General features: G+C 41.8%; 1 protein-coding gene across 1 annotated transcript in view; it reads right to left on the bottom strand.

Annotated features, from left to right (window-relative positions):
- RUVBL1 (RuvB like AAA ATPase 1) overlaps positions 1 to 15449 on the bottom strand; it is a 31414-nt gene extending 15965 nt beyond the window's left edge. The window contains exons 1-8 of the mRNA XM_060271411.2: positions 15223 to 15449; positions 12738 to 12824; positions 10754 to 10886; positions 8533 to 8684; positions 7464 to 7553; positions 6042 to 6191; positions 3975 to 4038; positions 2087 to 2285 (exon numbers count right to left, since the gene is read on the bottom strand). Of these exons, the coding sequence (XP_060127394.1) occupies positions 2087 to 2285; positions 3975 to 4038; positions 6042 to 6191; positions 7464 to 7553; positions 8533 to 8684; positions 10754 to 10886; positions 12738 to 12824; positions 15223 to 15363 (1016 nt within the window). The 5' untranslated portion in view covers positions 15364 to 15449. The remainder of the gene's footprint in view (positions 1 to 2086; positions 2286 to 3974; positions 4039 to 6041; positions 6192 to 7463; positions 7554 to 8532; positions 8685 to 10753; positions 10887 to 12737; positions 12825 to 15222) is intronic.
- Positions 15450 to 15663: the final 214 nt, after the last annotated feature.

Raw genomic sequence — 15663 nt, 5'->3', positions numbered from 1 at the left:
AAAGTGGACTGGGTCTCTTCTCCACTAAGATAGAGAATGGATCTGGGCATGTTCTTTTCTCTACCATCCTCAACCCTTTTGTCCAAATGTACTGCCTAATATTCTGATTTGTGGATATCAGATCCCTTCCCCAAGCGTCTTAAAAGTGGTTGGCTAAGTGGTTTAAAACAGAAAATAAATAGTACATATTCATAAATTCACTTGCTTTCCTGCACCCTCCCCTCGCCCCCAAGAGTTGCTCAATTAAGGGAATGGGATGGGAAACTTGGAGGGGGGGGCTACAGTGGGACAAGTAAATTGGTAGAATTCGCCTTGTGGAATAATCTTTCCACTTGCACAAGACACTTTTGGATCTAAGCCCATGTCTTCTGCAGGCAGGTTGCAGAGCAGGTGCCCAAGCTTATATAAAATGTTGGTGGGTAGCAAAGAATGTGGATATTAAAGAAAAAGCCTGTACTACACTGGCAGGGCCTCCCTCTTCAGCAAATATAGGTGTGTGTGAATCATGCGATAGTGGAAGGCTTTACAGACACGTGGACTAATGCTGCTTTGAAATAGCTATTCTAAACATTCGAATTATTGGCCTCTCAGAGGTATTTTCTGTCCTATATGTATACGCAAGTGTGAGAGATCCATTTCCCATCCCAATCGAGTGCCAGAAGGGGCAGGTCCCACCATTTGACATGTTTCCTGTGGCAAATTGCTAGCAGTAGAGGGTGGAGAAGGTAGTAACCCTCAATGCCAGAGAAATTGTCATTTTAATTATTATTTCGATTTATATCATTGTATCATTTAATTATCTACATGCATGTAGATAAATAGGAACCGCTACAGCGGGAAGGTAAATGGCGTTTCCGTGTGCTGCTCTAGTTCGCCAGAAGCGGCTTTGTCATGCTGGCCACATGACCTGGAAGCTGTACGCCGGCTCCCTCGGCCAATAATGCGAGATGAGCGCGCAACCCCAGAGTCGGTCACGACTGGACCTAATGGTCGGGGGTCCCTTTACCTTTACCTATCATTTATTCCATTGTCACTGTTTTACACAATGTGGATTTTGTTAGCTGCCTAAGAAACGGTGATATATGTATTTAATAAGTGAAATAAACCAAGTTTCAGAAAAAAAATGCAGTAAGCAGACCACGAAGCGACACAAGAAGTAGACAACAGTAATGAATAGGGATGAATCTTTGATGAGTATAAGTAGTCTATTTAAGTAAAGGCAAAAATGTTAGCAGTAATACCTGAAAGCCACCAGTCTAGCATTTAGCTGTTAACAGTATATAAGATGGGATCCAACTAAACTATAAAAAGGGAAAGCAGGTAGCAGCGTTGCTAATATTATTTCTAAAGCACCAAATGCTTTTTTAAGTGCTGGAGCAAAAATCAATAAACAAAAGCCATCGCCCACCCGAAATCTAATGGACATGCTTCAAAAAGAAAAAGAAAGGGAATATTTAAACAAGACATTTCTTTCTTTTTATTAAGGAAATGATGCTGCATAATTCTTTTTATCCAAGTGCAATATGTAAACTTGTTCACAGTGCAGCTCAAAGCCGTTTGGAGACACAAAACCTAGTCTAAATTATTAAAAGAAGACAGATCACCTCTGAGGGCAATAGTGCCATTATAAAAAGAAACCTGACTGTATGGGATGGAAGATGAGCAAGTGCAAAGACTGCCAACAGATGAAGCAGTATAACCAGATAGCTACAGTGCTAAAAAAAGGTAAAAAATGAACAAGTGGTATCTGAAACATTATGGGGAAGACAAGCAAAGCAACTGTAAAGGAACAGATCTAAGGATGTGCACAGGGGGAGGGAAAAAAAATTAAGATCCTGAAAAACCTGACTCTAAAGAAACTTACTAATTCTTGGTCATCGCAGTGTGAAGGTTTTTCCTTCAGTGAAGCCCTTAAGCAGCCCTGCAGCAACAGATATGGTTGTGACCCATCAAGATGATTATCACAGGTGTATCAGCACCACGGATAAAAAGCTCCCAAAGATCATAGCTCTTTGTGCTGAAGCAGCTAACACTGAGGCTTATGGGAAGACGAGAACCATGCAGGACTAAGCTTTAAGCACTGTACCTGATTATACAGTTCCCCCGGTTGGAAGCAAAGATGACAATCGGAGCAATAGAAGATTCCAGCGCTCGGTGCAAATATGTGAAGCACTCAATATCCAGCATGTGAACCTCGTCCACAAAGAGAACTCCGGGGACTAACTCAGCAATGCCTTGATCAATGTATTTATTCACCACCTTGTTGATCTCTCCTCGAAGCTTGTCTAAGGGAAAGATAAAGGTTAATAACCTGATTTATTTATAATGAAAGCTCCAAGACAACTTACAATAAAAGAGAGACCCCTTTTGCACCAACTTATTAGTATCCTTTTCTGAACTGATGCACACACAAAAATCTTATTGCATAATGAAACTTAAAATAAAATTGAACTCCTTTAAAATGGATGAGTCCGAGATAGTGGTTTTGCATAATTATGGATTCAAGTCAATCATTACTCAACTGCTTATTTTTGGATGGAAACCAATCAAACTAACAGCCTTTTCACATTCAATATTTGTAAATATTGCTGTTTTGTCAAAGATTGCACCAGGTTGTTGTTGTTGTTTTTTAAAAAAACAAATAAATGAAAATTGGTGAATACAAGCCCTTATTCTAAATTTAGCGAGTCAGACAACTTTGTTCATCTAGCTCAGTAACTGTCTACAGTGTAAACAATACACTGTCTTGCAATGATTCTCCATGGCTTCAGATAGGGGTCTTTCCAGTCCCAGTTGGAGATGCTGGGGATTCAATCTCAGTTCTTTTGCACGTCCATTATTTGTTATCTGCCAAAACTCCAGGATTCTACTTTTTGTGCTATCCATCCATGCATAGTATTCACATTCAGTAAGGTGAATTCTCACCCTTGCAGTTTGTGGAAAAATTCAAGAAAGGCTGAATAACTTCTGAGTAAATGACTAATGACTGATATTTTCAGGATCTGATAATGTTTTCAAAATGCTGGATGCTGAATGCAGGGCACATGCTATACTGCTCAACTATGTATACAAAATTGTAGGTCAATAAATGTAAAACATACTATGAATAAAGCTTGTTTAAAAAGTGTAAGAGAGGAGTAAGAGCTGATGCATTGACACCTGTTCTGCTGGTGCCCCATTTGGGAAAAGGAGACCAGGTTCTGATCAATACACCACCAGGTTCTGATCAATACACTCACAAGTACCAACAAGATGCCCTATGTAGCACTTCACACATGAGTAGTCACTGAACTGCTGGAACACTATCCAGTGGTACCTCGCAAGACGAACGCCTCGCACAACGAAAAAATCACCCCTTTCCCTCAGAGTGGAGTCTTGGCTTGGCTGGCTCAGGCCTCAGCGGCGGCGGCAGACATGATGCCGGTGAGCGCTGGGGCTGTGAGGGAGGCGGGCGAGCTTCTCTTTCTCTCTCAGGCGCCTTAAAACAGCCATGGAGCGGAAGAGCCTTAAAGCGGCTGTGGCGCTTGGGGGCAATGTGGCTGCTGTGGCTGATCCTGGCTCGGCGGGTGAGTCGGCGGGAAAGAGCTTCGGCTCCCGAGGCGACCTGGGGGGAGGGGACGCAAGCGCACTGCAGGGACGAACCTGCAGGAATCCCGGAGGGCAGCGGCTTTCCCCCCCCCATAGGAACGCATTAATTAAATTTCAATGCATTCCTATGGGAATACGAAACGACTCGCGGAACGAATTAATTTCACCTTGCGAGGTACCATTGCATTCCGAAACCCCTTCAACTTTAGCAGCGCTGTGTAATGCACATGGCGCATCCTGTACATTCCGACTATCCTTCCTTCTGCTTTGCTGAAAGCTTAAGGATGCAATACTATACACGACGCAATACAAGTCTCACCATGTTCAGTGGGACTTACTTCCGTATAAGCATAAGGGTCAGGCTGAAAGTGAGACAATTATTGTACCTGTGATTTCAGTTTTCTTAGGCTTCATCAACTGGCCCATCATGGAAAGGATATCCTGCCCACCCTAGAGAAAGCAAAATTGAAAATTAAGGTTGTATCTTTTTTGTTACTGTACAGAAAAAGCTATGAAAATTTAATTTGGTCAAACAAAAAATAAATGGTTGAATTCAAGGTAGCATTATGCAGATCTCCTCCCCTGACATAACCTGTGTGCCCCCTAAATCTGTTATGGGCAGATCTGCAGATGGCACAGAGCACCTATGGAGGGATGGAGCAGTGAATCCTGTTGCTCTAGTGCTAATTTTGCACTATTAAGTTGAATATGGCCCATAATTCTTATTTCAGTTTTTTAAAACAGTATCAAAGTTTCTAATACTGTATCAGACAACTACTTTATAAATTCACCACTTTTGCATTCTAAGCATAGTTATATATATATATATATCTGTTAATTCTCATTCTTTATGTGCACTTTGAAACATGATGATGCTATTTTATTCAGGTCTCAGTAAATTTTGCAATGTTTCAGAACAATAAAATTACAGTGGTGCCTCACTAGACGAATGCCCTGTTAGACGAATTTTTCCGCTATACGAAGAGGTTTTGCGATCGGAGGTTGCCTTGCAAGAACCTCTATAAGCTCAGCGACAAATTGAAAGGGCCATGTACTGAGGGGAGCTGACAGTACAAATTCTCATAAAAGCAACTTAATCTGTCCATGGGCATTTAACAAAAACTGGATAGATCCATTAGATATTTCCAAAAAGTATCTAGACACCCTGAGTGTAAAGCAGATTAGTTTTAACAATGTGTCAAATACCACACACAGAATATGCTTTTGCCAAAGGTTTTAGGAGTTCTCTATATTCCCTGTCTCTGCATGACAGATATCAGCTTGAGTCATTGATCCCTGACAAGAGTTGCAATATTGACTTTCCTGCTATATGTGTGCCTTAACGACTTCTCAAGTATTCACTTTTCAAAAACATGTAATATGAGTTTAAAAGAAGACAAAAAACTTTTCTGGCTTCTTGTTATCAGAACCAGTAAAAGAACAGAAAAATCTAGACCTCACAGAAATATGTTTACATTTTAGTCAAACTATCGTATCTTTGCCTGTAGGTTCAAAAAGCCTCACCGTACTAAAATATGTATACAGTTTAGGATGCAGTGGAAATTACTGGTAAAAGACAGTGAATATTATTAGCACCAAAAAATGTTATCCATTTTCTTCATTGACCTATGTGCAATAACCACCCTCACTAATTCCCCCAAAGCAGAGTCAGGAGCCTTTGGGCTTGTAAGGTTTTTTAAAAACTAAATTGTTAAGGTTTACCAAGCAGATTCAATGATCTATTGCACCTCATGAAACACTCGTTAGGATACATACAACCCTGTGTGAGAGTTACTAGAAATCAGAGTACTCTAAAACTGGTGACAGATCTGAATAAAGACCTACAGTAGTTGGAAGCAACTAATTAGTATTCCAAATTTTACAGGTGAAGAACTCTAAGGGCTAACACAGCTAGCACAGAACAATGTTGGTGGTTTTTAAAACTTGCAAATATTGGAAGTCAAAAACTCTTGGAGATGGCTGCAAATCACCCACAGTTGTACCAGTAGATCCTGATCCCTGTTTTAAACGTGTTTGTGTGTTTCAGGAAAGCCTGGCTTACTCTATACTGCAGCAACAAGGAAAAATAATGGATAGAACTGTGACAGTACTCCTTGACCCCAGGTGCTGGCACACTCAAAAGGGAGGCAAATATCTATTGTTAGATTTTTAGTGTATTGGTCCACTAAATTTTCTTCCGAGGGAAATTCCACTCAATTCTTGCTGATAGAATTCCTTACCCCTGCAATCCCATATACCCCCTGAAAATCTGCTCCAGATGATTGTGGGAGAGCCTCTGTAACAGCATGGGGGATAGTACAGAGGATTGCAGAGGGGAATCCACTGTCTCTTCCCTTCTTTCCCTAGTGGAAGCCTTTGCAGGATTGCTGCCTATCCTGCAAAAGCAAGACTTCCTTCTCGTCACAAATCTGAAAGTCAGTATAGTTAAATACCTGAGGTCTAGCATTGGCCACATCCAAGTCATGAAGAGTTACATCCTGGATAATCTCTTTCTTCTTGTGCACATCACCTTTCGGCAAAGGAACATACTCTTCAGCCTCAAGGTCAAACTCTGTTGCATAGGTGTCACACCTGCCTTGCCTCTGTGAAGAGGAATTTGGAAATCACATACACTATATTTATAATTACTGTTATTGCCAATATTGAGAATGACATACAGCTGATAAACAAAGGTCTTGTTTTACAGTGATGATCCCAACTGGCTTCGTTTGACAGTTTTGAAAATGCCATGCTTGTCCTTGCAAAAGGAACGACTGATCAACCTATGAAATCGTACTGAAAGCACCTGGTATTTTCTCCATTCTTCTGAAAGAGCGAAACTCTTGCTAAAGGACAAATCCAGCAGATTAGCTGGAGATTGGAGAAACTGTCCTAGACTTCATGGGACATGGATGATTTATTGTATGATACAAAATATTATGCTCATCCATTAAACACCAAGTATCTCCTTAAACTACATTTTAAATCAGATATGAAGAACATGCTAACTAATGCAGTATTCCCTTCTAGATGCATATATCTTGTGGCAAGAACACCAGGAAGATAAAAGATTAAAGGCTCTATGCATTTCTCTTTAGTATGACTAGTTATTTTAGGTTTTCTCTCTTCACTTATATATCACATATGAAGATGAACACACACAAGTATGAAGTTAAATATTAAAATGAATGAGAAAACCCCCGCCCATCTGACTGGGTTGTGCCAGCCACTCTGGGCAACTGTAACCAGAGCTCCCAAACCAGATGACCTTACTTGTGAGTCAAATGATTTCCCTTTAGAGGTGGCATTTATTTCATGAATGATCCCTTCCAAAACAAAAAACACACCTGTCCTTTCCTGAGGAAAACCACAGCTATCCTAGAAGGGATTGATAAGGTTTTTGGGACACAGACTTTTGACAAAAAGTTGGAAAATCCTGAACCAATACTATGTCTTTGCTTTACCTTGACAGCTCCACTGTTTGCTTCAATGTAAATCATTGGCAGGTTGGCAGGAGCTGGGACCCAGGTGGCGCTGTGGTTAAGCCACTGAGCCTAGGGCTTGCTGATCAGAAGGTCGGCGGTTTGAATCCCTGTGACGGGGTGAGCTCCCGTTGCTTGGTCCCAGCTCCTACCAACCTAGCAGTTCGAAAGCACGTCAAAATGCAAGTAGATAAATAGGAACCGCTACAGCGGGAAGGTAAACGGCGTTTCCATGTGCTGCTCTGGTTTGCCAGAAGCGGCTTTGTCATGCTGGCCACATGACCTGGAAGCTATACGCCGGCTCCCTCGGCCAATAATGCGAGATGAGCGCGCAACCCCAGAGTCGGTCACGACTGGACCTAATGGTCAGGGGTCCCTTTACCTTTACCTTACCTTGACAGCTCCACTGTTTGCTTCAATGTAAATCACATCACCAGCTTCTACTCTTTCCTTCTGCAGACTTTCAAAGATGCTGGGGTCCAACTACAATAAACAAATAAGACAATAAATAGAGATCAACTATATTAAGATGCAATTGCAAAGGGTTTCCAGTAGAAGTGTGTTAGCTTTTATGTCTTCATATTTATTTTTCTGGGCAGCTTTCATGAGCGGAGTTCCGGCTAGCAGAACTTGTCTTAGTCTGCAGCCCACCCCATTCAGCAGAGTTCCTGACAGTCAGGGGAATATAGTACAGGGGGCTGCTGTGAGGAGGACAGGTATGAAAGCCAGCTTGAACCAGCCCTGTTAAACATACTTAATTCTGGACTCAACGCAATGTGTGAGACAGACTTCCAGTTATTGCTTTTCAGTGATAACAATTTGCAATTTGGTACTGTCGCATTTATTAAAATAGTTATGTTTTACAGTCATTCCAGTTTCACTGAAACTCAGCATACATTCCTATCTGTACTGGTAACATATCAATCAACTGAATTAGTTCTAACAGTACAATCCTATTCAGAAGTAAGACCCATTGAGCTTTGGAAGATTTACTTCCAGGGAAGTGTGCACAACAGTGTTGAGGATCCTGCATTCTGCCAGATGTTACTAGATTCCAAACTCTTATCAGCCCCAGTCAGTCTGGCCAGTGATTAGGAAAGACAGGAGTTGTAGTTCAACAACCAGGGTCACTCCTGGTGTATAGTATTGCAACCTAAGTGCTTTACAAATGGTTCTTGATCCAGACGGCTTACAAGGCAAATAATGCTTAGCTTCAGCAGAACTACATCACCTATCTCCAAACCATTCTTGGAATCAGGAGTGGGCAATATCTATTAATTTATGTGGTCAAGTGGCAAATGACCTAGAGGACCTATCAGATCATGTGGTGAAACAGAAATACCAAAATAAACAAATTCTATTGCTTAAAAAGTACCCTTAGTCCTGTTCTCCTGCCCCTTTTACTGACGTGAGGAAGTGCTAAGATGCTGGGAAATGTGTGAGAGATAAGACCCCCACCTACCTTGAGCTGTTTAGTTCCTTTTGCAGTTTTGAGTCCGATAATGACATGACTAATGGTTTTGCCATATCCTCCCATGGGGTTCTCAGTCTCACATGGAGTTAATTCTGTGACTTCACCTTCATAAACTTCCTTGGTTTCTTTAATCCTCAAGCCTGCAAAATATTGATTATATAAGCTATAAAAATAATTGCCATTTATAATGGACTACTCTTGATATTTGCCACCTGAAGTCATCTTTGCCATCTCCAATACCATCAGGAAATATTTATGTAAAACCCAATAAATTTAGTAGCACTGAAACAAAAGATGAAGAAGGGCCATTTGTTACTGTAGCACTTAAACGAAAACTATGTCATGAAAGAGAAAAAAACCCATTACAGATTCTAGAGTTATAACCAGTAATACATATTTATCAAATAGGACATTAAAAAGACTGACAGTCTGCTTGAAAAGAACTGATAAATAGTTCTTATAATTGGCACCTAAAATCTGACTCTGAAAAGGCGTAAACATTAAACATTATTTTTTATTAGTGGAAAATTGTCTGTTTTGTAAGATCACTAGTAACAATGAATGAATGCCAACTGCAAATAAAATTAAGCAAACTTTGTAGTTCCAAAGTCCTTAGCTTTGTTTACTAAAATACATAGGATAAGGTTACTAAATTAGATCAATCTACAGAGAATAAATTTTCTGATGCAAATAAATTTTAGCAAATTACCCAAATTCATATCGGAACATGTTCTGTAAGCTCACATGACTATGTTGCACATGTGAAGACTTCCCTCAGGCTTTCAGATTCTGGGGAAGCTTTCACAATCTACAACTGTCAAGGCCCTCTCTAGACGTTCCTTCTATATGCACGGTTGTTGGTGGAGGAGTGCACAACTTTGAGGACTGGGCTATTTGTCACAACCCCACTCCCTTGCCTTGGTGTTACTCAACAGAGGAGTAACGAATGACCAAATCAGGCTATACTCATAACCCTTTGGCACTCATTTCAGAGTCTACTGGAACGTCAAATTAACAAACTCTACAAATCTCTATTGCAACCCTAGAAATATCCTTTGAGTATTCTTAATTTGAGAAAGAAAATCTGGATGATTGGACAAGAATTAGAGCATGTTTCCATTAAGCAGAGTAGGCAGTTACCAGCTCTGAAATATGTCTGGATTGTTATAGGTATTAATGGAGAGAAAACAATTTCTCAGAGGAATGTTTTAATAACTTGGGTTAGATAAAATTCAGCAGATGGGAGGAGAAGAATTTCTATCTTTCACTAACACCAAATACTTATTTAGAAGCATCTTCATGCTGACATCCAGGGAATGTGGAGCACCAACAATGTGGCTGGCTGTTAAATTATTGCTATCTCTAAGAATGACAACATGGATGACACAGGTTTCAACTGCTGGTTCAAGTTTCCAAATCTGACAGGGAACTTCATCACATCAAGGAAATATCGCAGACTGCGCTCTCTCCATCTCTCGGCTCTCTCCCCCTCGACCCTGCCAATTTAACAGTAACTTAAAGAGCACAGATGATTGAGAGTCTCTTTCTTACAGAAATCAATGGGCCACTTTTTCCAGTTGCAAGAACTGATGGAAATGTTTCTTCACCTTAATGCCATTCAATACTAAGATGAAGTCTGTGGTAAATCATGATACAGAGCCCCGGGGAATTAATGGATGTTGGACGCAGTAATAAAAACAATTAGGGTATCTTTAAGCAATCCAAAGGTCTGTAAAGGGATAGTTCTATCAGCTGTCAGCAGTAAGTAAAATAGGAAGATTTTAGATGCTTAATGTTTTGCTTGCAAATCCAACTCTTCCTCTTGACAAACTGAAACAATTCAATTGATAAATCCACAAGTACTAAAGAGAAAATTAACCTAATTGAAAAGCTACTCATCTTGTTAGCTACAAATACCTTCCTCTATTTTGTCCAGCAATATGCAATGAGAATGCAAAAAGGCAGAGTATCACTCTTGCACTGTTTGTGACTGAAGCAAGTCAACTAAAATGCCATATGAAGAAAGCGTTTACAGAGCTTATGCAAATATGCTAGCAAGAGATTCAGTAATTCTGCAGTAATATTAAAAACTGAAGCAAGATATGGTTTATTAATCAAAACAAATGATAGCATATATGTTATACGTTCAATCGAGCAAAAAAATATAACCTTGCACTGATAACTTATTTTCTTGTTTCAAGGTACGTACCAATTGCTCTTCTGAAATTTTCCATCAAGACCTCTGTCTTCTTTATTTCAGTAGAGTACACTTCACTTCCAACCATAGGGCAAAAGGGAACCTTACTACCCAACTCCTGAGCAATAGCCAAAGCCAAAGCAGTCTATGGAAATAAAAAGTCAAGAGACTGAGCAATTATATATTATACAGTGAAATCTCAAAATTTCAGAGAATTTAAAGAAATTAGATAGCCTACCATGTTTTAAACTTAAATTTCAGTAGGCCTACACTGAGTAGGCCTACTCTTGAGAGTCCCATGGACTGCAAGAAGATCAAACCTATCCATTCTTAAGGAAATCAGCCCTGAGTGCTCCCTGGAAGGACAGATCGTGAAGCTGAGGCTCCAATACTTTGGCCACCTCATGAGAAGAGAAGAATCCTTGGAAAAGACCCTGATGTTGGGAAAGATTGAGGGCACTAGGAGAAGGGGACGACAGAGGACAAGATGGTTGGACAGTGTTCTCGAAGCTACGAACATGAGTTTGACCAAACTGCGGGAGGCAGTGCAAGACAGGAGTGCCTGGCGTGCTATGGTCCATGGGGTCACGAAGAGTCGGACACGACTAAACGACTAAACAACAACACACTGAGTAGGGTTAACTTTGGATACAACCTAATGTTTTTTGCAAGTGGAATGTTGCTTAAAGGATCTCCCCACCGGAGGAGGCAGAGGGGAGACCATTTTTGACATTTTCTCATTTTCTGCCCCATGCAAAGCAACTTCAGGGGAGTTGAGGGAATGTTCCAGAACACTGTGGGAGTATTGGAGGATGCAGAGAGGTGATTTTTGACAGGACCATATTTATCAAAATAGGCTAAGGAGGCTCTTGCCTAAAGATCATGATTTTCACAATATAGTGCTAGAACAATCTACTAATTTTTCCATAGAGATTTACCAGTTAAACAAATCCTTCTCTAGTCTGGGGCTAGATTTCAATAATATGGTGCTGGTTTTAAAGATGATGGAAAGGGGGAAATTAAGTAATCTGCTGCGATCTGCAGCAATTTTCAAATGTTCCATGGGGGTGGAACAAGTTTAAGAACTACTGGTTTAAAGCTTTTTAGTAATTTGTTAGTTCTAGCATGTCTCCTAAAGGCTTCTTAGAGATGTGTATAGAATTGCTGCCTAAATAAGTCTGTGACCCTCAAACTACTGTTAAAAGGTTGCACATTCACAAAATCTTCCACCTAGGACAAGCATACTAGTTTATTTGAATATCTCCATTAGGTGCCATCTTTAGACAACAGGGGAAAATGTTTCTCTTGAACCACGCATTTGGCTGATTAACATTCTATGGCCTTTTAAATGTGTGTGTGTGTGGAGGGGTGTTATCGGTTTGTTGTGCTTTTGAGTTTTAATGTATTCTGTGTTTTCATTTTTCTGGTATGAATTGCCCTGTTATTTGGATGAAGGGCAGTATACAAATTTAATTAATAACAGTAACATTCCTACAATACAAGGATGAAATGTTCTGCAGTAGTTCAATTCTCCTCCCATTCCACTGACAAAATGAGTTTAGAAGGTCTCATGTGTATGTGTATACTGTGCTCTTTGCTGTACTCTTGTTGACACCTGCTGAAAACATTTGTTAGGCAAGCCCTTCATGACATATAAAAGTTACATGTGCTTTATTTCTTTTTAGCTGCTGTTTATTTTAATGATTTTTGAATATCTTAACTACCCATTACAATGTGATGTTGTTAATATTTTATTTAATTGTATTTCTGTAAACTGATTGAAGACTTTTTTTTATTTTACAAACAATCAGCACATAAATTCTGTAAAATAATGTATAAGCACAAATGTACAAGGTACTGGGAAGTAAAAGGTAAAAGGGAAGGAAAAGGACCCCTGGATGGTGAAGTCTAGTCAAAGGCAATTATGGGGTGCGGCGCTCATCTTGCTTCAGGCCAAGGGAACCAGCATTTGACACAAGCTGCATTTAAGAAATACCTTTCCAGTTCCAGGAGGTCCTGCCAATAGCACAGCTCTGCCAGCCATCTTCTTGCTTCTGATCAATTCCACAATAATACCACAAGCCTAAAACATTAAAATACTAGTTATAGATACTGGAGGGTCTTGAGATTAGGGACAGAAGGCATTTGCAATAGCACAGGACACTTAACATTTCACAAATACAACAGCTATATATAATCTTCTGGCTTGCTTGAGTAAATCTACTCAATATCTTGCACAATCACCAGTTTAAAATGATGAAAGTGAGGGATTTGGCAAAGATCTCTCACCAAGCTTGTATTGGCAGAAGAAAAATGAGAACTTCAGAGTGCTCTTCTTTTATAAAGTTTCTTATTAATAGCTCACCTGATGTTGAAATGGCTAATTTGCAGACTGGTGGAACGTTCAATGTACTAACACTAATTTTAAAATGTAGGCATGTCTACTCAGAAGGGCCACTGTGCTCAGTGGGGTTCACCGTTTCAGATTATATCTTTATATATATGTCTCTGAATTCAATACAAACCAAAGAAATATGAACTCTGAAAAGGCCTAGTCTTTAATACAGTTCTAAGCTAAGCACCAAATTTTAGGAAGTTGATGAAAGGTGTGCAGCAAGGCTGCAGATGCAGCTATGGCCTTGATGCTCCATAAAGCCCAGCCAGTCAGATTGCCCCTAATAATGACACATGGAGACGCATGTACACCACCTTGAGTTCCTTGAAGGGTGGAATAGAAGTGTAAGAATACAGTCATACCTCAGTTTAAGACAAGTACCCTTCGGTTTGAGTACTTTCAGTTTAAGTATTCCGCGGACCCGTCTGGAATGGATTAATCCACTTTCCATTACTTTCAATGGGAAAGTTCGCTTCAGGTTAAGTATGCTTCAGGTTAAGTATGGATTTCCAGAACCAATTACACTCATACTTCAGGTTAAGTACTCCGTGGACCGTCCGGAAAGGATTAATCCACTTTCCATTACTTTCAATGGGAAAGTTCGCTTCAGGTTAAGTACACTTCAGGTTAAGTAGAGACTTCTGGAACCAATTGTGTACTTAAACTGAGGTACCACTGTAAAGTGGGACCCAGGTGGCACTGTGGTTAAACCACTGAGCCTAGGGCTTGCCGATCAGAAGGTTGGCGGTTCGAATCCCTGTGACGGGGTGAGCTCCCGTTGCTCGGTCCCAGCTCCTGCCAACCTAGCAGTTCGAAAGCACGTCAAAATGCAAGTAGATAAATAGGAACCGCTACAGTGGGAAGGTAAACGGCGTTTCCATGTGCTGCTCTGGTTTGCCAGAAGCGGCTTTGTCATGCTGGCCACATGACTTGGAAGCTATACGCCGGCTCCCTCGGCCAATAATGCGAGATGAGCGCGCAACCCCAGAGTCGGTCACGACTGGACCTAATGGTCAGGGGTCCCTTTACCTTTTACCACTGTAAAAGGTAAAGGGACCCCTGACCATTAGGTCTAGTCTTGACTGACTCTGGGGTTGCGGCGCTCATTTTGCGTTACTGGCCAAGGGAGCTGGCATACAGCTTTCAGGTCATGTGGCCAGCATGACAAAGCCGCTTCTGGCGAACCAGAGCAGCACACGGAAACACTGTTTACCTTCCCACTGTAGCGGTACCTATTTATCTACTTGCACTTTGACGTGCTTTCGAACTGCTAAGTTGGCAGGAGCTGGGACTGAGCAACGGGAGCTCACCCCGTCGCGGGGATTCGAACCGCTGACCTTCTGATCGGCAAGCCCTAGGCTCTGTGGTTTAACCCACAGCGCCACCCGCATGTAGAAGTGTAAGAATAAACAAACACAAATAAGCTACATCTCCAATGATACACTATGAACTTCAGGTGCTATGTCTATCTGACAAGCAACTGCTCAGTTTGATCTTCTCACTTAAGAAAGACACAAAATTAATGTACAGTACTTAAACAACTGAAACAGATTTAAGTTAAGCATACAGAAGAGCTTCCAAGCTCTGTAGGCCTATGAAGGTCCCCTTCCTAGAATAGCCACTTGTTAAGTTACACAAGGCAGGGATATGGGATGCCTAGCATTTGGTTGAACCAGATTTGTGGTTTTTTTTGGGGGGGTGACACTTGTGACCCTGCACATGTTGTTGGCCTCCAATTCGGATCAGCACCAGCCACAGCATTATGTGCGCAGTAGCCCATGAACATTCAGGGGTCTCTCCATGGCTTAAATGAACTCTCCTAAAGCCATTGGGGGGGCACTCCTAACTTTCAATCTGCTTGACCACCCTCGTCTCAAACCACAACTTATTTCATGGCTTGAAACGGAACAAGAAGCGAAGCTGCATCCCCACTCGTTATGGCTCTCTTTTGGCTGCCGTCTTCCCGCAGGGCTTTCCCCCTCAGGGGTCCCGCAGCTGCATCAGCGCCTCCTTAGGGGAGACGACGGACCCAGGGGGCTCCTGCCCGTCGCCTGCGAGTCGAAGAGTCCAAGGCCGTCCTCCTCACCTCCCGCGCGTTCTCCTGCCCGACCAGCCCGGCCGCCGCCGGCTTGGCCGCCCCGCTGTCGTCCAGCCCCAGGCCCTTGACATGGCTGTGCGCGGCGATGCGCTGCGTCTTCGACGTGCTCTTCACTTCCTCGATCTTCATCCCGCCGCTGGCGACCAGAAGCAAAGGAGGCCCCGGGAAACTCAGCCCGCCGCCTTCTCCTCCTTCTTCTTACCGGCCGCACACGCAGTTAACATGCGCCACCCGCGCGTTACCAAGGCTCCCGGCGCGGTGCCACCTTGTCCTTGCCCCCTTTCAAATAACTGGATAACGGGAGCGAGCTCTCGCTTGCCATTGGGCAAATCTGCTGTCAATCAGAGGTCGTGGTTTTTCTCCCTCCCCCTTTAGGCACCGCCCAGGCAGTTCAGTTTAGTGCACCTTCGAAGACGCTCCGGTTTCATC

Source organism: Zootoca vivipara, chromosome 2, assembly GCF_965207765.1.
Source record: "Zootoca vivipara chromosome 2, rZooViv2.hap1.1, whole genome shotgun sequence".
NCBI classification, from domain to species: Eukaryota; Metazoa; Chordata; class Lepidosauria; order Squamata; family Lacertidae; genus Zootoca; species Zootoca vivipara.
This window is presented reverse-complemented; position numbering and strand designations above follow the sequence as displayed.